The sequence below is a fragment of the Argiope bruennichi genome, chromosome 3 (genome assembly GCF_947563725.1).
Source record: "Argiope bruennichi chromosome 3, qqArgBrue1.1, whole genome shotgun sequence".
NCBI lineage: Eukaryota > Metazoa > Arthropoda > Arachnida > Araneae > Araneidae > Argiope > Argiope bruennichi.
Window position 1 is genome coordinate 110,504,357 of NC_079153.1, and position 27,694 is coordinate 110,532,050.

Sequence of the window (27,694 nt, forward strand, 5' to 3'; positions counted from 1 at the left end):
TCAATCCTACAGAAGCACATGCATTACTGAATTGTGTCAGCAACTAGACGCAATATCACCAATTAGTATATCCGGAGTTCATTATTGTTTACTGTAATGGTATTGTTATGCATATTATTTATTTTAAGTGCGAGTATTTACAACTGAAATTTGGATCAATACTTCTTTATAGCAGAAGACTACTTTTATTGTCATATGTAATTTTGAATAAAATGCAGAATTTCCATTTTTACTTAATTTTATCCCATACTTTTATTTAATTTGACTTGTTTCATATTTGTAAAGAAGGAATTTTGTAATCTATTTCCAACTTCATCATGACATTTGTGAATTCTCGATTCAAAGTACTTTATTTAATTATCAGTCCATGAATTAAATTATATTCTGACTTTATATGAAGGCACTATCTGCAAAAGAAATCAAGGAAAAAAAGAGAAATATTCTTTTTTTAGAACAAGGTTTCCCACATTTTTAAACATTGCGTCCCATTTTTACAAATTGAATCTATAGCAACCTACTTTTCCAGTCAAACAACTCACGTTCCTTCCAGAAGAAATTGTATAAGCTAAAGAAAAACTTCTATGAAGGAAAAAAATATTTAATATTAAATATAATGTTTACACAAAAGATAATGAATTGCTTAGAAATTAATATATGCAAGCAAATTGAGTTGAACTTTCCCAACGAAAATTAGTTCCTCATTGGTTGGAAGGACTTCTTGTGTACAGCCGACCCCCCCCCCCCCGCCACCACTGAACGAAGCAGTATCGACAGTTGGTTGGAAGGACTATGAGTACTGATTGGAAAAGTAGCCTAAGAGAAGCTGCAGAATGCAGCAACAGGCAGCGCAACTGATGCATCGTCTGCAAAAGGCCGATATACATCACCCGCACGTTGAAAAGATACTTTTTTTCTTTATTTCTCGTCATTCGACCCCGAGTTGTTTGCTTACGTATTGTACAATTTTCCAACCGTTGCTATCTGTGATTCGATAAAGATTTTAAGCCCGTGTAATGCTTTTGCAAATCTGAGAGATACATTCATTTTAATCAGAGCAATACATACATTCAAAATCTTGCCGCGACCTACCAAAAATTGGGTCCAGACTCATCAGTGGATTGCGACTGACAGATTGGTAAACTCTGTTCTGGAAGAAAATATGATTAACAGAGTTGTTTTTCAAACTCATCTTGGTTTAGTGCCTTTTGATCAGCACGATCTTTAAAATCATTTTTCCTCTTTTATTAGACTCATCAAATGCAACGTTTCAGAAAGAAACGGAATTTATGTTTGTGAAGAACACTGCGTCCTTTCTCAATTCCTTGATCTTCTCACTTATTTGCTCTTATCCGATGCGACTTCTAACCTTCGAAAGATCGTTTACCTAGTATAAAATACTAACTTTCTCATTTCAATCATTACATTCATTATAAGATATACTGATGAATGTTAACTTATTGCAGTCAGCTGGAGAACAAATTGTTTATAGATTGCAAAAGAGGTATATGAAAACATGATTATTGTGGAGTGAAAAAGTTGACCATATGTATTGCCCTCCTCCCTCAACTGCTTGCCTGTATTTATCTTTGATAATATTTTGTTTCGTTTTTCGATATTTTAAAAAACATTTCTGCCTAAATTAAAATTTTTTTTATAGATGAGCCTTTTAAAAATAAAACTTGAAATATAAAATATTCTGAACGCTTTAGATATCCAAAATATTTTACACATTTCCTTCAAATCTTTACCATAGTTACTATGAATTAATACATTTTTTTCATTACATAAATGTATCGGATATAAGCATCCACATTACTATCAAACGGCCCGGTTTTTAAAGTTTTTTGTTATTCTGCTCTAATAACTCCAAAACGGTTTGGTTAACAAGTCTGTATATGAGCAATTCGATTTCTTACCTCCCCCCGTCCCTCCTTTTCTCACTCCCATTGTCATGATAGTTTACTTTTCGTGAATCGGTACTCCTCCTTCACCCCACCCCCCTTTTTTTTTCGTTTTAATCATCTTAAATAAAATTTTAAAAAATATAATTTTGCTTTATTTTTTTCTCATACTGTCATTTAAAATTCACGTACAAATTTTCTCTTTTTCAGTATTTTTTTTTTTTAATCTAAAAAAGGTGCCTTAACTAATTTTCACGGCATAATTAGTCAGGATATGCAGACAATGTTCCTCCTCCAGGAAAAGTCAATGTTCTTTAATGTCACAGAACATGAAGGCACGCAGAAGTGGTTAAAGAATGCATTCGATTTATAAGAAAAGTCGTCTTTTTTTTAAAATCTAAATAAATAAATCTAAAACTCTTTTTTTTCTCTCGATAGAAAACGAAATCAATAAATTCTCAAAAAATTGCTCTTAAATACTGACGGAATTGATCCCCAATTCACAAAATTCTGTACTCCCACTTTTTGATGCGATGTCACCAATAGCCAACTTTCAATACTGAAAATCTTAAGAAGGGGGGGGATCTAAGAAAGCCTAATCTGAATTGGAATTCTTGGCAGAAATTATCAACAAAATTCAAAGACAAACTGCATGCAAGACGCAAGCTAATTCTTGGAATGTTGCTAAAGCATCCACGTCACTACAAATTCTACTTACAAACAATTCTACTTACTTCATCATTGAACCTTCAAATGTAAATTAAATATTCTCTGTATATTCGTAAAATAAACTAATTTAAAGAAGTGAAAAGAGTTATTTAATCTCATAACACCCACAATACTATGAAATACAAGGAAGGTTTTGGTGAAGGTTTCACAACAAATAATTGAATACTTAATTTCTTGTTAATCTATGCATCCCCATTGCTGATACAAACATGGAGGCACATACACAAAGGCAAATCTAATAATGATTTTCTTTTCCTCATTGATAAAGAAATATTTTTTTATTTAAAAAAATTGTTTTGAGATTTGTCATAATTTAAAAATAAAATTGAAACTTGACTATTAGCTTTTAATAGCAGATAATGACTGAAATTCAATGTTAAAAATGAATACCTTTAAATTCCATATACTTAATACTTTTTTTACTAAAAAAATACTTTTGTGTACAAAGAAGATTCTCAATAATACCATTCCCATTCAAAGAAAACATTATAAATATTTTAATTCATAACATTAGCAATCTTTGAGTACCACTTATCATTTCTTTAAAAGTTATTTACAACCAATAAAAAAAATTAACTCTCAGAAGTTTAAAAAAAAATTATGATATTTTTTTTAAGTGTTCAGTGCAATTGATATCCTCACTTTAAAAAATTAAGCCATGGATGCAAAAAGGTTTTTATATTTCATAATATTTTTATACTAAAAATATTTTAAATATTTCTAAAAAAATTGACATTTTTTATCCCATGAATGCTTGAAGGATGTGGCCCATTTGATAATTTTATAGACACAAAAAACTAATTCTGAGCTAATAAGCTAGTTGCCAAAGATAATGCTGGACCAGCCCAATTTACAATCACTTTGCATGATTGTAAATTAGACATTCAGCATACAATGAATTCCTAATTCAAAAACTATATTTATATAAGATTACATTACATGTGGAATTGGCTAAAATTAGTGCCAATTTTTATAGCATCATATAAAATTTATCGGCAGCTTCAAAACTTACTAATATTTTTTAAGAATAAAAATAAATAATCTTCAACGATTAATAAATGTTTTAAAAACAATTTTAATAAGAAAAAAGTTCAAATTTTAAATTCTATTGGGAAGAATTCAACCTCCTTTTTCCTGAAAATTTACAAATACCTATAACAGAAGACAGGTAAAAAGAAGAATATCAAGGTAGCTATCACCTCATTCAAAAGGCTGTGGTCTATTTCTGAGTATATGATATGGCATACATGCTTTGTCACTTAGTACTGATAAATATATATGAGCTACTGTATTATCTGACCAAAACAGTAGACGTTGGCAACTATTTATCAAGCATGCTCTGGAAATGGACAAATTATTGTGCACATATCTTTATAATCATAAGCTGGGCATATATATATACATATATATAACCTTTGTCATTGAAATAAAACAGATGTGAAGTAGTCCCAGTGATTTTTTACACACAATTTTCTTATCATATAGTGTAAAGAATTAAATAAGAATTTTTCCACCTGTTCCCTATTGATCAAATTGAGCACATACACTAAATTTCTGAATTTAACTTGACAGAATTTTTAAGTTATCACATTCAAACACAAATAGACACATAATAGATTTGGCATACACACAATTACAATTACGGCAATAAAACAATATGCCAAATTTCATATGTCTATATCACTGCATTATCTTCTTCACATGCATTATTCATCCTTTTGATGAATTTCCTCAGACATAGACAACTTTAAAATTTTTATATAAACAACAAACAACAAATTTTACACTTCCAGCTTATACTGTTTGCAAACAGATATAATTCAATAAATGTTTTTCCTCCATCCAGATTCATTAAAATCTTATTTCGAATTTTTTGAAGATTACAATACTTCTTATGTATACTAAACATACAAAACATGTACATGAAACAAAACAAAATGAGACAAAACAACTATATGAATGTTAATTTAACACATTTATTTTAAAATGAAGACATCCAACAAGATAAATTTCATCCATTTCATACAACTGAATGAGGGTAAACATTGAAAAAATTTCCTTCATTGATTAAATGATCTTATTTCAATTATGAATTATCATAAAATGCCATTTTATCATCAGGGAAAGAATGTTCAACTTTGAGAGGTTACATGATGAGAATTTGGACTTACAAGCATAGGCACCTCAACACAATTAGAAATACAGATGTAAAAAAGTTATTACGTCAGTTTAAAAGCTCTGCTTGACTTTAGAGACAAGTTAAAAACTTCTCTGAACTTGGAAGCATTGGCCAAAATAACGCTGCAATTTACACAACATACATCTTTGAAAACTATGCTAGGTTTGAGTAAAAATCAATGGTGAAAGATGAAATAATAAGTTACAAAAACTGTGCATATATAAGTATATGAAGAGTTGGAGGGGGAACAGCAATAACTTTCAAAACACTTTTTGGGAGAGAGCACACCCAAATTTCAACTGTTTCAAAATCCATCAAAATCGAGGGGCCGTATATTATATATATATATATATTACATATAAACCTATTTGGGGGAAACAAGTATTACACAAAACATCAGCTTCAAGGGTATAGACATTTAGTCAGAATTAGTTTATTTTTTATACACCTATACATTGAAGTATATCCAAGTACAAAGGGGGGGGGGATAACAATAAGCACAGTCTATACAAACATTTTGATAATAATTGCAGTTGACCCCCTCCCCCACATGAAAATTCTCATTCTAATAAATGTGATTTGAAATTTATATGAAAATACGAAATAGCTTTTGAACTATACTATATTATTATCCCACAGATTAATTACACAGTTTCACATAAAGTCTGGTAACCATCTGTCATTCCGGCCCGCGCTCCAATGAAATAACAGCTGATTCAAACATTTCAGGCTTTTTATTGGTTTTAATTATGGGGTGGGGGAGAAAAATCAAAAATTAGGGGAAACATTTTTATCTTTTTCCTGAAGAATGTAAAAATGCTGCGAATGGAGGAACATGGTATTCATAATTATTATTCTGGTAATATATGCAGCCTGGACCCCAGTATTTGTAGTAATAATGCTTGAACAGAATGTACAAAATTCTTCGCAATACACATGCTCCACAATGTGATCAAAACAATTTTCTGTAGTGAAATCACTTCCAAGACATAAATTGAAGGGGGCCTGTACAGCATCACTACCAATCAATCGCTACCTGAAAGAGAAAAAAAAATTCGTTCATTTAAATTAATTAAAGTTGTGAGTAAATTATCAAAACTTTACTCACAATCAACAAAGCACAGAAAATTACAAAATAATCAATACCTGGCAAAGGATACATGTTTCTATGTATTTTGTAGATTCTGAAGAGATGTGAAATGAGACATTTCTATTCAAAGATTATCTAATGTTGGTTTTAAAGTTTTAGATCTATTGAAGTACATTAATTAGGTTTACATTCTTAGCCATGATATTCAGAATTGTCAAACTGCAAATATGACAAAGCTTATTGCTTTCCCTTATGTTCTTAATTTGAGTTGACATTGTTATAATCTCATGAAAGTAAAATAAACTCAACCAATATTCCTAGCAAGTTATAATTATGTATGAATATGGCTGATAAGTTATGGAAGGAAAGAAAAAAACTATCATTTAGCTGAAAATTTTAACCAATGAGTAATAAAAACTGGCAACATGGGTTTGTAATGGCTCACTTCCAACTGACTCTACTAAATCTTGATTTCAAATTCAAAGGAATTAAACAATTTATTCAATCAAGACTGTCAATAATTTAATAATTAAGGGACAAGTGTAAAAAAACCATAAAAACAGCACAAAAAACATTAAAAAGTTTTATGTTGCACTCATGGTCAATTAATCAAGTTATATGTAAAAATGTATCTCAAATTCTGCTCATAATCGAAATATAAGCCACATAACATAAATAAGTTAACAATTATATCTAAAACCAACAAGACTTAAACTGTACATTCCTTAATTCAGGTTAACACTTTTTGCAAGATAAGTTAAATGTATATAACATAAAGTTCTATTTAGCAGCTATATGGAGTCAATATAGTCAGTAAAAAATTGAAGTTGACTAAATAATTCATAAAACTTGGATACACTTAACAATATTGCACAAAATCCATTTCATGTCTTTTACGATAGCATTTAATAATTCTAACAAACTAATACTGGAACACAATGAATATATTTGTAATAATGAACCCTTTAAAAACTATGAACTCTTACAAATAACTTGTTTTTATGTATAAAAATTTGAGATTCAGTCTTTTCCCCATTTAAGTTTGTTTTATAATGTAAGTCAAAAGTACAACATTTCTCATCAAAGGTGCAATACTATATTGTATCTTTGACACTGCATAAGATTTATTTTTAAAGTTACAATTGAAAATTTTGGTTTTTAAAAATATATAATAAACATAAAACTAAGAGTTAAGATCAACATTTGCAATAGAACTGTGAACTTGCATAAGAAGCCAATAAAAGAATTATTGAAATTGGACAAAGATACAACATTCTCTTCTAAATGAAATGATCAATGTAACTGAAAATATTAATTGAAAAGAATTGCAGAATCAGATCATTGTTTGAAATAAAATCCTCAAATCTTTCACTTTCTATAAAATTTACATATCACAATTATAAAAAAACTCAAGTATAAATAGAAATTAGTCTAAGACCTTTCAAATGGCATAGTAAAAACCAAAAATTTAAATGAAATTGGAACACTATACCATTTTCTTTTAATTCAAAACTACATAAAATAATACTTTTTTTAAAGTCGTGCATTTCAAATCTATATATATGTTATTTAAAAACGAAAATATGCAACTAATTTCTTAAATACAAATGACATATATCTTAATCATAAAAACAGAACTTCTGGAAAAAAAAACAATGTATTAATATTATTTGATGTAATAAATCACAAATTACATCCAATTATTTCTTGTATATTTTGTAAAAATACAGTGATAAAAATACATTAACTGCAGAAAATATGCAATATTTAAACAAATTTCACAAGAAGTAATTTAATGTGGTAAATGTTATTTCACATTATACTAAATTTGCTTTTCTTTCTTTCACAGTTTTGAAATATCAAGAAAAAATTTACATTTTATTGAATCTGTACTTGTGACCTAACAACTTTTATCAAACATAAATATCAAATTTTTCTGATTTAAGTAACAAACAGCACACAATGTGCTATGCTGATACTCTTATAGGATTAAAAGGCATGCGATTTGCAAAGTCAATGCAAGAACTCAATTGCACTCTCCCTCCCTCCCCCCCAAAAAAATCTTTCTAATCCTTTCCATTTTTGAATTTGAGTTCCTAAACCAGGCCTTCATTCAGAAAATAAGTTATTAAAAGTTTATTAAGGAGAAAAACTTAAATTGAGGGAAAATTTTAAAAATTACAGAATAAGTAAGTTTTGCTACATTTATGCTGTCTGTGAAAATTAAAATAAACTACCAAAAGCTTAAAAAAAGGAGAAAATATTTGCAAAAACAAATTTTTTAAATGATGCAATGCGAGTTTAAATTTAAGGATGTTAAATTGTATACAATGTCTGTTTCAAACAATACTGTAAACAATATTCATGTAATTAGTAAATGTGACTAACAGAAATATTCATTTAACAGAAATATAAAAAAAATTAATGAATTTGAGTATGCTTTTGTAAAATCTTTTTGTTTTGTATCAATATATGTATATGTTTTGTATCAAAATGTAACACCTTTTCTAAATATAATCTTGCTTCCTCTACGTTGTTCTAAACAATACATTTCAAATGCATTCCAACCCCAACTTTATATGATTATTTTGATTTATATGATTATTTTATTTTTATACGATTTATTTTGAAAAGAAGAATGTTTTAAATCTATTTTATAGCTTTCTCAAACATTATCTAAAAACAATATTTTTATAAAATTATTTGAATCATCAACATGTAATTAAAAATTTATTCTATCATGTTCCCTCAATATTTAAAATTGAAAGGATTTAAACATTTTAGAAATTGTATTCAAATATTCTAATTTTTAATTTACTTTTACAATAAACTTTTAATTTTACTTTATTTGCATAAAATTTATAATTAGATCTCCACTCAATTAGATGAGCAAAATTTTATATTATGATAAGTATCAATAATACTTACATATTTACAAAATTGAACACTTAGTTTTCTTTTTCATATGAGGCTTTTTTTCTGGATTTTTTCTATTGATTTGCCGTACCAGATCATAAAAAATCTGAAAAATATTCAATAACATAAATAATAATAAAAAAAACTAAGCGTACACAAAAGTAACTTTATGTCACTTCTGTAAAAATAAAAAGTAATAATACAAAAGCAATAAAAGTATTCTCATTAGAGATTACTTTGTTAAAATCGCAATTTACCAAATAACATCCATGCAATTGTGTTCATAAGAAGTTTCTTTATTTTTATTTATTTATTTATTTTTGTAATATATCTTTTCAAAAAAGTCACCATTACATGATTTATTGTTTAATTATACTACACAATATTCTAGTACATAATTAGCAAATTAAGTACCACATTATATCCTGATGTTGCCTAATCCTGTCAAATTGTAATGAAAAATATGAAAATCTGCAAAAAATAATTCTATTAGTTCAGTGGATTAGCCTATCATAACAGGCCACTGTTAGCTCTTGGTAAGGAGGAGGTGGTGGGAGATGTCTGTAACAACATTTTCTTGCATTTAAATAAAGGGTATTAATTTTGAAAGGAAAAGTTTGAAGAGGAAAGTCATAAGAATTAAAGAGACTTAAACAATGAGCTGTTGAATATTAAAAAAGTTTAAATAGGTAGAGGGTAAATATTCAAAAAGTTTCTTTTCCCTCTTTTGTAAATCAATTTAAATTGCCAGTAAGAATTCCAGAGCAACATTATTTTCAAAAAGTTTAACTTGGTCAAGGTAAAACAAAATTGTTAAAAAATGTCTTAGTACTTTTTTTTTATCCATTCAAACTCGTGAACAAAAAAAAAAAAAAAAAAAAAAAATCTTATTCTCACAATGCTATTTTATTATTTCAGGTAGCATTATGAAGGTCTGTTTTCAAAAAAGTGGTGAAAATTAAATTTAAAAGAGAAAAAGAATCTTAGTTTGTGATGAATGCATTTCAAAAAACATTACATAGTAGATTTTGTGATCATAATGGACATGGAAAAAATACAGGCTTAACAATTAAGAAATCAAACACTAATTTCAAATGTACTTTTCACCACTCTCTTCTGAAAATAAACTATTATAATCTACTATCTAAGATAGCAGAATAATCTTTTTAAAAGAGGATTTGGGGGAGGAGGGTGGTGGTGGTGTTGAATTATAGAAAAATAAATAACTTTTTTTTTTGACAAATTTGTTGTTAAGCATACTTTTTCATGCATTTAACAAGTTAAATGCATGAAATGTTTTTAAATGTTTTTTTGAAATATTTAATTATAAAAGAGCTTACAATCTTATTTTACAATGTTTCAAAATATTTGCTAAAATTCTCAGCTATTAATTAGTACCTAACTATTTTATCAATATTTATTGAAATAGTTAACAGTATGTTTATATTTTATAATTTAGTAACTAAAAATAACAAAATTATTTATGAGAAAACATCAAAATCAATTAGTTTGAAACACTGTAATAAAACATTTTAACAAGAACAAAATATAAAGCACATCAAAGCCAATATCAGAATAATTTGAACTAACTAAATATAATAAACAAGTAATGCTACGTTAATAAAAAACCATTGATCTAAAAAAAAAATATAAGGTTAATGGAAGAGATAAATTTATCCTGGTTTCAACATATACTTAAAATGAATACTGCAATTTAGCTAATTACATAAAAACTTCATTCACAGACAAACTTACAGCAGACTAATATGAAAAACAGTAAATTGCTCAGTCAAAAATCAGGAAATACCCAAATTATTTTCATTCCTTTTATATGATACAGATGCTGTATTAGCAAAATTATTTTTTAGCTGATAGATTGACACAATTGCTGTTGAATTAATATTTTATGTCCTCCATTGAATTAATCACTTAACAGACTATTTCACTTAATTTCCAACTCATTCATCTAGTATAAGATTTATAGATTGCTAATTAGTAAATTAATTAAACTTTGAAGAACTTAAACCTTATCTTTAAATTACTTTAAAAGATGAAAGAGCAATTTCCAAACCATATAATCCAGAGCATTTTAAAATAGAAATAAATTTCAATTTTAAAAGAACGTTTAAATTTTCTAAAGCCTATATTCTACAGTTGTAATGTTATGAATGACTGAAAAAACTTTATATTATGATAGAGAGAAATGATTTAAAAATTGTGATGATTTTTTTTTTATGTTACAAAAACCATATAATCCAACTTACCTCACTGACATTTATCTTTGCTTTAGCAGATGATTCCAAGAAAGCACAATTATTGAATGACCTGGCTAAGTTAGCACCTTGATCTTTACCAACTACACGCTCATCTTCCAAATCGCATTTGTTACCCACTAAAATCATCGGCACCTAAAACAGTTCAGGTTAATATACTCATATACCTAGAAAATTTTTAAGCAGTCTGGTTATGAACTCCCTTAAATGATGGAATAAAACTTAATACATAATTTTAAAATATACAAATATATCAATGACAAAATTTTGAAAATGTATGCGAAGTAAATTATGAGAGTAGATAATTGATTTTTCGCTGATAAGAATTTTATGAAAAAAATTCATGATTAGGTGGGAAATAAACAATCATACCAATCATCCAATTCAAATTACAGATTGATTACAGATATTTATAGATTGATCAAAATACGGATATTTGCTCATATAAATTATCCAAGCTGTTTCATAACCATGGGTTTTTTTAAAACTGGTTTTGCAAGTATTTTATGTTCTGAAAACAAATATATTAGGGTTTTGTTTGTTTTTGTTTAGTAACTTCTTGTTTGTTAGGTAAGACAGAAGCAGTATTTATTTTAACACATAAAATAAAAATTAAGGTTTGCGTATTAATTATTTTTAAATCTCTCTAATACATTTTGCGAAATCCCTTTATTGAAATAACACAGCTAACAACCATTAAATTTACAACAATTTAATTACAAAAAATTAAAAATGAGAAATAAAAAAAAATAATGAAAGTTGTTTTCGTACTACTTCAAAAGCTCCCCCGCCGCTTTAACATTCTATAGCAAACTCTAAATACACTAACAAAAAAAAAAAAAAAAGTAATTCCATCTACTTAGTAACCATTTTTTGTTTTGATCTCCTACTGAAATTATGCCCTCTGTCCTTTACAATATAATACTAGCACACTTTTTTGGGAAAGGATAATAGTTTTTTGGAATAGTTATGCAAATAATTAATCTTTGTTAAATTAATACAGACTGTTTTCTTAACAATAGGGACAAATGAGATCTATGATTTTTCACTGTCTCATTCATTAAATCTCCTAAATGAGAATTATCAATTTATTTAAATACTTATTCTCTTGTTTGTTTTTATTGGGAAATAAAAATGGAAGAATAAAATGAATGCCAATATACGAGAATAAAAAGATAGAATAATGCCCAAATTTTGGAGATAATCTTTATAGTAGAATAAACTTTGAAAACCAATTTTAGGATGTTTTTTACACCTCATACAGAAATAGTACTATTTTGCAGTTAGAAAATCAATACATTTTTATGAAAAAATGTATCTATTAATTAATGCTTTAATTTTAGTTATATTTCTGTTGAGTGTTCCATCTAGAAAGATGCATGCATTTTGTTTCTCAGCTGAAAAAATAATTATATATTTTCTTATTAATTGTACCATAGTTTTTTCCTCCCCTGGGAACTGGGAAATGCCAACCTCTTGAGCTTGATATTAGCAAATAAAAATTACTGAAATGTTTGCAAATTACTTATGTTGTGACTATGGAAAGAGCAATTTAACAGTATATAGTCTTTAACAATAATTACAACAAAACAGTATATTATAACCCTTAAAAAGTGATTTACAGAAAAAAAAATGGCTAGTTTGAAGTTCACAGGACTATAATAAATGATTTGATTTATCCAAAAATTTAAATAAAGAAAAAAAAGTTAAGTCTTGAAAAAAATTAGTTTATCAGAAGAAAATGTCAATTAAGACTTAACATTTAACAATTTTTAGTAAATAGCCTTAAAAATTCTAAAGCAATAAATTCCTCCAAAGGCCTAAGGACTTAAAATTCATGCTTAATGAGGATACAAGCTAAGGAGATATTAAACTGAAGAAAACATTCAACCATACAAATATTTCATCTTGACTTAACATTAAGTAAAATAAATCTGAATTACAGATATTTTAAAATTATATAAATAGGAAATCCAAAGAGATAAAGATTCAAATCATAAGTAAAAATTTAAAAAATCCAGTTAGAGCTATATAAAAAAGATGCAAGTTGCAATGAAATAAATTCTAATATTTATCTTCTTTTATCATTCGAATCATATAACTCAATTGCACTATGACAGTTTATGAACCACTACAATGAAGACCTTGAAAAACAGTTCGATTTCAAATTCAGCAATTCATCCAATAAGGGTATTGCTTGTTGTCAGATTTCTGTAGATTTCAACTACGCAAATGCTTGTTTTGACTGTATCATTGATGAAAATAGAAGTGATATCATTTAATTTTAAAATAAAAAATCAGAAATAAAATATTACAGAATATTTTTAGAAGTCTTTTGCAGAATAAAAGAAATGAAACAAAATACACTTACATCATCTGTATCCTTTACTCTTAATATTTGTTCCCTTAAATCTTGCAAGTCATTGAATGTGGATTGAGCTGTTATGGAATACACAAGAACAAAGCCTTGGCCATTTTTCATATATAGATCTCGCATAGCAGTGAATTGTTCCTAAAAAGACGACAATTATAAAATCTCTGCTAAGAAATATCAGTTTTAAAAAGTTTGTATTAATCTTTATAATGAAATAATTCAAACTTATGATCGTTCATACATAAAAATATTAAGATAATTAAATAATGTTTTAATACATTAAAATACTATATTTGCTATATTAAAAAATAAAATTAACGGTTGTTAAAAAAATGACCCATTGAAATTTTAATTTTGCTATAATTTTAAAAAAGTTACTCATTAGAAAAGTAACAATTGGGGATAACAAATTTAGATATTTCATTAATTCAATGTTAATTCATTTTAATTACAAATTTCAATGAAAGTAAGCTATATCCAAATTAAACTAAAACAGCAAAATTATCAATTAATTCTATTTGTTATTTAAATCAGTTTATAACACCAATTTTCAATCTTCATATTTTTAAGAGTTTCTAAAATATTAAACTATTTGAAATAAAGAGAAAACTGAAAACACAGCTAAACCATTAGTGTTACTTTTTTAGCCTATCACAGATGTAAATTCATGGTAAAGATGAAATTCAGAATTCTTAAATTGAAAAATGCTTTAATACGATAAAAGTTTTGCATTGAGTATAATTGCAGAATTATTTTATTGGCAATGTACATTTATAATATACTGACTGCAGAAACTAATATAGAGTAGAATACCAATAAATTTTTTCAATTGAACAATCATGTCTGAAAAGCAACAAAAGGCTTAATTCCTTGCATAATCCATCAATCTATTAACTCCAACTTAATTTAAATCAAAGAATTATTTTAAATTATATTACTCAAAAATGCTTGGCTGCATGCATTTTTGATTGAAACAGCCTATATTAAAAACACTGAGATTGAAATTAAATTCTAAAACAAAATTAACCTAGTTTTTTAAAAATTTTATTCTATAAAAAAAATGGAAAAAGTCATTTTAACAAAAATTTCTTATAGATTATTAGACACCTATCAAAAAATTAATATAGTCAAATATAATATAAAATTAATATAGTAGAAAACAAAAGATTTATTTAGAATTCCTTGCATTACCACAAAGCAAAAATTTAAAATAACACTTTGACATTCAAACTCAAAATAAGGAATAGTAAATGGCACTAGAAATGTCCTTGGGAATTTGAGTCAATAAGTACTCCGAAAATAAAAAAAAAAATCAATGGAATGCATTAGTTTAGTCATAGAAGTGAAATGTAACTGTCCTATACATAGTATGCTATACATTACTATGCATCTTTGATCCATACAGTCAATTTTTTCAAGCATATGTTTTTAATTTTACTCAGAAGTTAAATTTAGTCTTCAGATTAGGTTTCCTGCAACATAACTTTACAAGAATATGAAATATATTTACATGAAATAGAAAAGAATTAATACCCACAAAATTAAAAAGATAGAATAATATATAAAGACATGACATCGTCTAAAAGAAAGATTTTATATCATGTAGAGAAATATGAACTATCACATAAATTCAAATATAATTGAAATATGGGAGGAAATTTACATAAAATATCAAAAATCCTATAAATATTGCATAATTAGCAGTAATTCTCTTGCAGAAATACTTCTTTATGCATATGGATATACTGAATAGCAAGTTTCACAAAGTTTATAATTACTTCATAATTAATGAAGAAATTTATAACAGTTTGTGACAATATCAAAAAAAGAAAATAAGCTGTTTAAGTGCATTATAGTACTGAATGTAATTTATGCCAGAAAGAAGTTCTTTGGCAATTAAATACACAGTATTTAATTCCTTACACTGGGACTTGAATGTCAACTCAAATATTATTGGGAATGTCAAAAATATTACAAATTTTCTCGAATAATAAATTACTTACTGTTCCAGCAGTATCAAGGATTTCTAGCATACATTGCTGCCCATCTACTTCCACTTGCTAAAAAAATGTAGATTATAATTATTATTAGTATAGATGATACATAGTAAGAATAAAATTATATATATTATATATATATAAACTATAATACATTAAATTTCAGAAACAAGTTACATTCAATTCCTTGCATTAAATTCTAAAAACACCTGTAACATTAAAAACTTTAAGTAAGATTTCAAATACACACAGAAATTTTGTAAATGCTGGTCACAATTCCAGTAAAAAGTCATTTACTTAGCTATGTCAATAAAATATGCAAATTTTTAACAGCAATTTAAAGCTTAAAGGATTCAAGCAGAATTAAAAATAAATATTTTTGTTGGAAATTTAAAGAGAATTTAATATAAATGCTAATGACAAATCTAACCATTGGTAAAAAATTATTTCAGGTTGAAAACTTGAAAATTCATTAAAAAATTACAATGTTATTACAAAAGAACTTTCAATAACAGGTTGATAATCAACTATATGTTAGACAGGGAGGGTGATTGGTAAAGTCCTTTTAAGTCCTCTAATATCAAAACAGTGTCTTATATAGTCAGGGAAGTAATGCACCAAAAGTAAAGCAACTATGTGGAATTCATTGAGACAGATTACTGCACCCTCAGTGGTAAAATAAAGAAATTACAAAAGATAAATGAGACAAGCCAAAAAAAGTCATATTTGAAAGTGTACATACCATATAAAAACATCAGAAAAAGTTTTATAGAATTACTTGTAAAATTAGCAGATATTTGTCTAAAATTGCAACTTTTTTGTGGTTTGAAAAAGAATTTGTCCTAAAATTGAAAAATGCATACTCTGGTATTATTAGAGTTTATTTTAGTTAAGAAATGTGAAGTGAAATTTAAGAAAAGAAGCAAGTAAATAAAAGTAATCAGAAAAATCTGAAATACGTACTTGAGGGACATTTTTCTAATTGGACTTTATAGTCCAATTAGAAAATATCTCCTTTACTCTTTTTAGTTATTTTTTTTAAACTTCCTTACTCTTTGACAGGGACGTTATACACTGTCTCAATAAATAAGTATAGTCACTTAATTATAAGTATACATGTTACTTCCCTAGCTATACAAGATGCTGTTTTGATAGATTTTACCTATCACCTTGTATGTACATATTACAAAAACATTAATGGGGAAACAAATTTTTAATGGGCATTTTTGCATTCTAAAAAAGCATTCAATTGCATAGCAAACTATTTCAAAACTGATTAGCAATTATTATCATTTTATCAAGATTTCAAAACTAATTTTAAGCAATAATTGAAGCTAATCGCACTCCTTAATTTCATTGGCAATTTATTTTATACTGTACCTAGTCAAAACTCCAATATTCTTACTAAACACCAAATATGAAAAATGTTTTATCCCAAAAGTATCCTTTTTAAAGTGAATATAAAATAAAAATCATGGATTGATGCTATGCAATAACTTTACATTCACAAATGGTGTTAAGTTATGCATATGCCAATTTGATCACAAAAGGCAGTAATAAATTTTTTATGCACAAAATTAAGATTTCTGCTTTTTATAAACCAGAAATAAACCAACAGCTTTAAATATAGTTCTCCATTCTATAATTATGCCCGACAATCATAAATGCTATGCTATACTAAAACTTTGAAACTTCCACTTATTTTTCAAAACCTGTTTTTTTTAAAGGATAAACTTACAAAACAGAAAAAAATGAAAATATTTATAGGCAATTCATAAAATTTAAAAAATGGCAAAAAGTAAAAGAAATAAATTGAAATTTAGCACAACTATAAATTACCAAGTACATAAAATAGAAAAATCTTGAGAATTAAAAATTGAGCTCTAAAATCAATTTTTTCAGTTTTATATAATATTTAGCTTTTAACTCAAAAACACTCAAGTTGCCTTTTTTTTCCTAGGTATTTCAGTACTAATAATTTCATATAATTCTTCAAACAAGCATGTACTAAGATAGAAGATGAATAAATAATGCTTAATCACCAATTATATCTATTTTTAAAACAGTTTGTTTCATAATTCATGTTGTTCCGTTAAGATAATATAAAAATTTAGAATAGAGATATTGTTTTGTGTAATACTAAAACAATTATTTTATAAAGCAGAATTTATCTGGTTAAATGGGATTCAATACAATAAGCAGAAAAATAATGAAAAAATATCAATTGTTATCTAAAAAATGCTTTAATACATATTTTACAAATTTACTTAAAAAGCAAAACATTTGTTATGTTTGAAATAATTTTTATAAATTGTTAAAACAGGAATTTAGAATAAAGAAATTATAAATTTTCAATTTAATCATTTAAGCTGTATGAGAAACCTAGTGACAGAATAACAGAAAAATTTAATTTTAAAAGTGGCTTCAGCAGAATATTAAAATCAGAACAATTTACATTAATAATTTTGTGTTACATTAATAATTTTTTTTAAATGTTATTTGGTTTTTAATTCAGGGACAAATTTTTTTATAATATTTTGCTTAAGATAAATAATACTACAATTTAGAATGACAGGCAATATTTTATACTTTCAGTAAAACACACTTTTATGTTCTAATATAATTGTTATTTCATCAGCTGACAACATACATTCACTAAAACACAGATAAAAGAAAAAGTACTTAAATTAAACAATATTTAAATATAACACAAAAAGAATTTTAAAAAATAATAAATCAGACTAAAATACAAACCTTTCGGTAGCTATCTTCAATGGTTGGGTCATACTTTTCCACAAAGATGCCTTGTACAAATTGTACTGTCTAAAAGAAGAAAATATACATATTTATAAAACAAAAATAAATGCTTAATGTTACATTCATGCTATCTTACTTCAAATAAATTATCCTTCATATAAAACACTGTGATTGAAATTGCGCAAGAATAATGATAAGAATTTATATGACATTTTTAAATTGTAAGCATAATCACATGCAATAAAGAATCTTAATGAAACTTACTTTTCAATTTAATATAATATAGCAGACCATTTATACAAATCATTTAAAATTTAAATAAGCAATTATAGATTTAAAGGCTTATTAAAGTGCAATATTTTATTAACTGTTGCATTATTGCAATTAAAGTACATCTAGATACTGCAATTTAATATTGAAAGAAAAAATAACTAAAAAAATATTTGTTACAAATTAATAATGAATATTTTATTCCTAAATATATGTTGTTTAAGCATTCTAACAAATACAAAATATAAACAACTTGTTCATATTTTGAACAAATTTAATGTTCAAAATGGAACAAATTTAATGAACATGAAACTGAAGAAAAGAAAGTTATCCCAAAAATTAATTTTACATTCATGATTTGCCAATCATCCTCAGAAAATGAATTCTCTCAATACATAAATGTTCTAGAGAATAACTATATATTTAAACTAATAAAGGAAACCAAAAGAAAAATAAGTTATCCAGCACAAGCCTCCACTATAGTATGTGTATTTTCTATAGGCGGCTCAAGGTCACATTTTCTACATTATTGGTAGTCTGGTACCAGTAACGCAGTTGAAAATGTGACTTTGAACTGCCTACAGAAAATACACAGATTATAGTTTGATTTTGTTAATTTTAGTTTCATATGACAATTTAGGGCCCCTATATATATCAGCTACATATATACTCAAACATCAACTCCAATCTTTGAAAGAAATTATAAAAACAATGCATTCTACAAGAAATCTTGCAACAGGGTTCTCCAACAATCACTGAATTGATTTCAAAATTTTTTATTTCATATGAAAATACATGACCTCAAACACATAAATCTACCTTCTTCCTCTCTATTTTGGAAAATATTGCAAAATAAACTTCGACAGAGTTTTCAACATTAATAACTGGTTTGATTTTATTCCTTCAATGCATAGCTAATAGAATGCTCCATTATTATAGCTCAAATATAATTTAAAATAATACTTTCTTTTATTACCGTAAGATACAATTAATCAAAATTATCCAGCATGAGTAAATTTTATTTATAATCACTTTCAAGGAGCATATTAATGGTATTAATATAGTCATACCAAGTCTTTTTACTGAAATGTATTTTATCAAAATAAAAGCACTAATTTAAATTATTATAGCATGTTAATAGAGCATTCCAATTGATCATGCTTGCAAAGTCACAAAATTAACTGCACTAAAAACTGACAGCATGGATCCCCATTGCAGAGATTCGGATAGTACTTTAATATTTTAATACCTTTCAGAAATAGAAATAGAGAGAGTGACCAAAATTTAATGAAGTATCCATAAGATAAAAATTGCTGAAAATGCTATATTAGTTATTTTATTTGGTGATTGTTACTTAGGAACTCAAGAAAATGTGCAGTTAATGTAAATACAGTATTTTATTTCTGATTTCTCTCAAAAAGAGAGAATGTTAGAGAGCTTTGTTGATATATCTTGGTACCATTAACTTCCGTATGAAAAAAAAAAAAAAAAAATCAGCAAAATCAGTAAAGTGATTAGGACCAGGAAGGCTGGTACTTTTTGTTTTGCCAATTTAATATGTAAATGAGTGAACTTCTGCTCACTGAAGAAGACTAGTAAATTTATAAATGCTTTAAAAAACTTGGAGTAAATGTAAAGAAAAGATATTTTCAGTCAGCTTTTATTTACAAAGCACTACTATAAAGTTCCGATTAAAATTTCATGAAACTTAAATTAGATTAATTACATTTGATATTACATGAATTAAAAACTTTATGCTTAGTTATTGATTTGTTTAGATATCAAAATACCATGAGATGAAAATAAAACTAGTATTAAAGAACAAAAGATTAAAACATAATAGGAACTGCAAAACAGAATACACAAACATGTTTAAATCTCTCCAATGCAATAAAATCAAATTTAGATATTTATATTAGCCAATTTTAAAAAATGAACTGCATTAACTAACAAAAATAAGTGGCTCTTTTAACAGTCTTTTAAATTTCACAAATAAAATCTTCATCACAAATAATATCTTTTCCGAGACAAATTTACTTTTGTAGTATAATTCTTATTCTTTTTTTTAATATCAGAAGTTTAAAATAACCAACTTTTGCAACTCAAAATTTATTAACATATATTTGCTTTTTTTCTTTTTAAAGGAGATAATCTCTATGTCCAAATTTAGTTGTCCAATTTGCTTTTTTTCCCCCCACAAAATAAAAACAAGATTTAATTTAGAAAAATTCAGTTCAGATAATTGTCCAAAGATTTGATGTATATCACTTTCCTAATTGAAAATGATAAATTAGTTTACCACCTGTTTTTTATTATTATTATTTATTTATTTACAGGAATGAAATTTCTAAAAAGACATTTGTATAAAAAAAATGAAAAATGTGCACACAATGAAAATTGATAGAAATAATTATTATCATTTGCTTCTATGGCAGTTTGTCAGTCAATCTGATAAGAAGCTGTCAATTTGCATCAATACTATACTGAGATTTGAATTTGGTCCAAAAAAACTTCACATATACTAGCATATTTAATTATAAGGCATAATATCCAACATAATGCTCATAAATTTAATTTTTCAACATATATATTATAAATATTTCAATTTTAATCGGGCAACTAACTTTGAAAAAGAAAAATAGTAAATCAGATAACTAAAGTTCGATGCAGGAAATAAAAATAATTTATTTACATATATTTAAAATGGATATGCAATGAATAGAATAATTTATGGCCATTGACATATTAAAAATAAAAAATTCTTAAATTTTTCCTGGCTTTTCAAATTCCCTTAATTATATTTAGCTATGCATCTAAAAAAAAAAAACCCCTCCAAATTTCAATAATTTTATTTAAATATTTAGACATATGAAAGAAAATTAAAAATTTCTTATGGCAAGTAAAAGCTTAAATACTTTTCTTTAATACAGTCAAACATGATTTGTGCAATAGATAGGGACCATATATAAGAAATTGTACAAAAAATATTCAGCAATAACAAAATAATAATTGCACAGAAAATGAATAGCAATAACAAATAATTTTTTACAATATATTGAAGAAAAAAATATGCTGTAGAGAGGGACAGCATAAAGTCTCACTTAATCTATTGAAGATCTAAGGAATAATGATGAAGTGTTTTTCAAATGAGATAAATAATTAAATTACACATGAAAACATTTTTTTAATTAATCTCTCATTTTAAAGATGGAGAAATTTTCAAAATGTACATAATTCAACACTACTCAGTGTAATCTAAAACAAGCATCTTTTTGGGGTGAATTGGTTCAAAATTGCATTGATCATTTGAAGATATTAGAATTGATTTATTTTTGGAACATATTTATTTTGGAATATTGGAATTAGTTGATACAATAAGTACATACATTGTTTTAATGTACATATGTACACAGAGAGCAAACATTATAATGATGTTATAATGCCAACACTGTTAACAATCATATACTACAAAAAAAAATCATACAGAAAAGAATTGCAAAAACAGGTATGACTGTACTAAAAAAAATTTTTTTTTCTTAAACAAATAAATGAACTTATATTAGAAACAGTTAGATGGGAGAAGCCAATACTTAAAGAATTTCATGCAAATTTAATCAAGCCTATTTCTTTTGTTACTATATTAATATTAAAGTAACCTTTCAATCAGAAATGTTAGTCAAAGACAAAAATGAACTAACTAGATACTTTAATACAAATTTCAATACAATAGCAATAAAATCAAGTCAACTTCCCTATATATTTTTAAATTAAAGCAATCTAAAAAAACTTATCAAAAGTAATAAAACCAACAACATTCTTAGAACTCAAACAGATATAAACACACATTTTAATTTGTAAACTGCAAATAAGTAAAATTATTATTTGGCAAATTAAAGTCTTTAGAACATATATATATACAAAAATTTATTTGGTTATTTATCACACAAGTATATTTATAGTCTTTAATTATCCATTATACTAGAAATGTATAGGGTACATAAAAATTAGGTTTAAATAAAGCAATTTTATCTTCTAATCAAGATTACATTTTATATTCAATACAAAAAGATAAAATAAATGCATAATATTATTTCAAAACTTATAACCTATAAGCCTTAAAATACTTAGAAAATATACCAAATCATTTTTATGAAAATATCAAATACAAATTTTCATTGTTAGTAATAGGAATGTTAAAAAAATGAACTGAAATTGAGAAATATAACTTAAATTTGAATTGGGAAATTTCATAATGATAAATTAGCAGAAATAATTTAATAAAACTTTCCTAATACTTTAAACACAATTCAATTTTTAAATTTAGATTTATAGAAAAATATATAATAAAATCTATTGTATTTATAACAAGAAATATCGCCAAGATGGTTGCATTATGTATAATGGAGATTGGCCATCTTGGCGTAGTTTAAAAATTATAAAGTAAATTGGAAATCATAAATATCCTCAAGCATCACATCTCAAACTTAAATACAGAACATCAAATATAAAAATCATAAATTAGCCACCCATCTGAAAAGAACTGGTGATACTTATTAATGAGAATGTAAAATTGGAATTTTACAAAGACTGAAGGAAAAGATATAAACAGCAATTTAACTTTACAAAACAATATGCCAAATTAAGTACATCAGAATTAACATTAAACGTTATGATATAATATAATTAGATGATATTTGATAATCCAATTAGAATTCATTGTAACTATCTAGAATCACAATTTATCTATCAGACAAAAATTGCATTCTTTCATTAGAATTTTTGAAAAATACTGCAGAGATAACATTAAAAGACATTTAAATAAGAAATTTTATGTAAAAACAAGAAATTTTGAAAATAAATTTAATTTTTTTAAAAAATAGAATTTAATATTTATCACTTTGTGAATAGCAGATATTAATAAAAAGTTCAGAAAGTTTTTCAGAACTCAAATTCCTAAAAGTATTAACTCAAACTACAGTTGAGGACAGCATGTCTAACAATAATACAAATAACATGAAATAGAAGTAACCTTTTTACGGACAATTCTATTCAAATTTAAAAATACGCAAGAGAAAAAAAATTATCATGCATATACATTACAATTTAATAATTACTTCAATCTCAAAAGTATTAATTCATATATTATTAATTTTAAAAAACTTTTTTATATACTTTATATACTATTCTGTAAATTGCATTAACTTGTAATTGTAAAACTTCAATACAATATTAATTTTTAGAGGAATTTTCTAAAAATTGATTGATTTAAATATTCAGTTTTTGATCTTGCATATTAAGCTATTAAATTATCTTCTTTACTTTAAAATTTCCATTTCTTTCTCACTTTAGGAAAAAATAAATGCAATTGCACTTTAAAAATTATGCTGTTTCAAGTACAGTTTAATCCTCTTAATAAATTCTATCACTTTTCAAAAGACTAATTTTAAAAAATATTATAAATTTTATTTTCATGACAACTAAATAACTAATAGATATGCTCAATGCTCAAGTTTTTAAAAAAACGTATTCAAACCAATTTAAAAGACCATAACAGACAATTAAAATTTATCTAAAATAAGCATTCTTGGTACTCAAAAAAAAAAAAATATTTTCCTTTTTGTCTTTCTTATCTTTATTTGCTCTGTTGGAATTTACTAATACTTCTTATCTTAAAAGAAACTTCTTTAAAGAAAAAAACTACCAAAAGAAATATATATATAAATTTTATGTTATCATAAATTTTTAAATCTGCATAATGATTTCATAAAATCATTTACAAATTTAAGCATGCAAACATGAAAGTCAAATAGCATATTTAAATAAGCTCCAATGATTATTTTTTCACAATTTAGAAATATGACAGATTAAGAATACAGATTCCTAATAAATTTATTCTAAACCTATACCAACTAAATATAAAATGCTACATTTCAGTAAGAAATGCAAATAAAATTTAATTAAAAATTAACCCAATTTTAATCAAAAACTGCACTTATCATAAAAGTAACAACTTGAAAAGTTTATACTGCAAGAATTTTAAATATTAATCTTATAAAAATTATTTCTTATGAGTATTAAAATTTTAATTTGCATAAGGATATTTTATAACAATTTAAAGCAATATATATATATAAATAAAATAATCAACTATGATCTTACCCTTCTTAATCTAACATTATATTGCTAATAAATAATACATTTTCAAAAAGAACTACTTTAAAGCACACAAAAAGTTACTCAAAAAATAAATCTGATTTCTTTGAAAATAATATAAAAGAATTAAATATGCTGCATAAATAATTTTAAAAGCATATCGGACAAGATGCAATTATACTTTGTTACAAATAACAAATTTTCATAAATCATTTAACTACCTGTAAAGATGCAAGATTGTATTGTACTTTATGTCAAAAGTAAACCTTAAATCTAGGATACATATAACTTAAAGCAATGTTTAAAAAATTTATATATGCACCAAAAAATATCGAGAACTTTTCAAATCGTAAACTGCATTCCATCATAAACTGTACAAATTCCATAAATATAAAATACTTTCAATAAAATTCATGTCTTTGCCTTTTCAACTCTTTATATTCATTTATTAAAACAGTATACAGACTACAAAATAGACTTGAAGATCCAAGGAGGTATTTAAATTTTTATTAAGAAGGTCTATTAGTTATCCATAAAAAAACAAGTAATCTTAAAGTTTAATTTTTAAAAAATCAATGCATTTAACTTAAAAAGAAAATATGCAGATCTTTACTGATATAATGAAAGATTCCAAAATTCAGTTTCGTGAATTTCAACAGATTTTGTGCATAATGACAAAATTAGCATCAATAGCATAACATAATAATTTTTTAATAAATCAGTTAAACAGAATAAACTAATTAGATATAGTAGTTATCATAATGATTTTTGTTTATTTGAAAAGCATGTGGATTAAAACATAATGTATAACAGAAAATGACAAAGAAAAAATTTCACAGGGGCATGAAAAATAAAACTTGTCTTACCAAAGCACTTTTACCAACGCCTCCACTGCCTAAAACTACAATTTTGTATTCTCGCATAGTGGGCGTGGTGAAAATTAATTTCAGAACCTAAAATCAATTAATAAGCAAATAAATTTTTAATTAATAAAAACATGCCTGAAAAATTGAAACTATCAAGTTGCACTTGTACCACTTTCACAATGAATTAAAATAAAGATAAACATTTTAATAGCAAAAATTTAGCTTCATTTACATCAAAATAAAAACTCGCAATGACTAATATAGCTGCACAACAAAGATCGTTGAAAAGTTGCTTCGATTAAGTAGGTGTGGTTTCTAGGAAAATGAATAAGCATGTGAAATACATCCTGCCTCTATGAGGAAAGCAGCTTTTGTTATTATAAGTAATTCAGAAGTTTTTTTTCTATAAGTAAATGTAAAGTTTGGCTATATTGATAATCAAACAAAAGCATAACTGAAATTATACCGGAGTGTGTTTATGTCTGCAATTCTTTAGAGATATGATAGCTTAGGATTGTGCGATAAAGATTGAAAAATCATGGATTAAAAAAAGGAATGCTCATCTGCTAACAGAAAGCCGATACATATATTATACAGCACATACATCAGACGGGCGTAATGACAATCGTATTTCATTTTTAAAAAGAGGTTTGAGGTGTCAATCATGTGTGTGTTGGTCAGCTGTAAAAAATCAGTTTTCGCCGCAAGGATAATTGCAAGCAATCAAAACATAATACGATTCCTATACAAACTTACACGAAATAAATCAGTTTAAAGGCTAGTTTTATTACAAACCTGTTTAATTTCACACTTACCCACGAGAAGAAAAAAACCCTAAAAAAAATTCTATACGATTATCAGCTTCACCGATGATGGGCGATGGCTACTTCACTTCCGTAAATGGTGACGTAACTAGGGCTCCGGATGTGAAAAAAATATTTAAAAACTTAAAATAAAATTGCAAAAATAAATAAATTATTGTAATATTATAATAATTATGCAATTACAGCAAAATTTTCATGAGCTGTTTTGGATTTAATATTAGGAGAAGATAAATATTTTCACTAAAGATGATCCTGTAGCATCTCTGGATTTTTCATTAATATAAATTAACCCTAATTAGATTATTTCAAAATTTAAAAACTTTTTCATTAAGTTGCCCTGAAAAGTTTATTACTGTTTAAATTTTATTAAATTTTATTGCCTATTAGTAAAAGAAAAATCACGTGATCATATAGAAGTAAAAAGTAAGTAATTACAACATGTACTCTCTAAAAAGTTTTAGGTATAAAATTAAACTGATAAAAAAAATCCCATTTTATAAATGTATTTCGCAATCGAAATGAATAATTAAACATATATTTCAAAATGAATCATCATTTACAATTCCGATTGTCATTTTTTTCGACTCATTCTTAATAAGGGTTTAAAGACGGTACGCTCTTTTCAATTATAATTTTATTTTTATTTATCAATGCATAATTTCTACATTACAAATTTTAAATGCCAGGAAAAAAGTTTAAAATTTCGACTGCGAAATCATGGTCATGAAAAAAAATTTCTGATTAATTTCAGTTTAATCAAATTTGTACCTTTTCTTGTCAAAGCGATATATTTAAAATTAAATGATCAGGAAACGCTGAACAAATTTTATATAAATTTCGAAATCTTTTAGAAAGTAATTATTATTATTATTTGGAACCTTCTCAAGATCTTCTTGAAAGTACCTTTTCACTTTTAAATTTTCTAATAAATGTCTAGAGGGCCACAGGCTCACATACAAACGTCATTTCGATCTTCTGGGGGAATAAAGGAGGAAAACAGGAGGTTGCTTATTATTTCTCTACAGTGCCATATATGAAGTGCGATGTTTAATATTCAAAGATCGATTAAAATATCTTACTCCCTCTAATACTTAACTTTGATTTAAATAGCATCTTATTTTTATATTTTATTTCCAAAAAGATGAAAGTAGTTCAAAAAAATAATTTCGGTGTTTTATTTTAATGCAGATGGCAAATCTTTTTAAAAATATACCAGTTCCAAGTAATAAAGCTTAAATTCTTTTTGAGAAAAAAAAAAGAGAGAGAGAGAATATTTGAACTAAGTGGTTCCAGTCAATAATGATGGTGGAAATAAAAAGTTTTTCAGAATGTTTAATCAATGGAGTCTATTTATTCGTTTATTTA

The 27,694-nt window shown here is 25.7% G+C and overlaps 1 protein-coding gene across 2 annotated transcripts; it reads right to left on the reverse strand.

The window, feature by feature from the left end:
* Nucleotides 1-4,586: 4,586 nt before the first annotated feature.
* Nucleotides 4,587-26,458, reverse strand: LOC129963101 (ras-related protein Rap-1b). 2 transcript variants are annotated; one of them, XM_056077164.1, is made up of 8 exons: nucleotides 26,321-26,458; nucleotides 25,506-25,592; nucleotides 18,214-18,282; nucleotides 15,466-15,522; nucleotides 13,460-13,600; nucleotides 11,080-11,223; nucleotides 8,828-8,921; nucleotides 4,587-5,845 (listed from the first exon to the last, which is right to left on the reverse strand). In XM_056077164.1, the coding sequence occupies exons 2-7, from the start codon at nucleotides 25,560-25,562 to the stop codon at nucleotides 8,832-8,834; spliced, it is 558 nt and encodes a 185-aa protein (XP_055933139.1). In that variant the 5' UTR covers nucleotides 25,563-25,592; nucleotides 26,321-26,458; the 3' UTR covers nucleotides 4,587-5,845; nucleotides 8,828-8,831. The 2 variants fall into 2 exon arrangements, with proteins under 2 accessions (XP_055933139.1, XP_055933140.1); XM_056077165.1 differs by lacking the exon at nucleotides 26,321-26,458 and adding an exon at nucleotides 26,301-26,319.
* Between the last annotated feature and the right edge of the window lie 1,236 nt (nucleotides 26,459-27,694).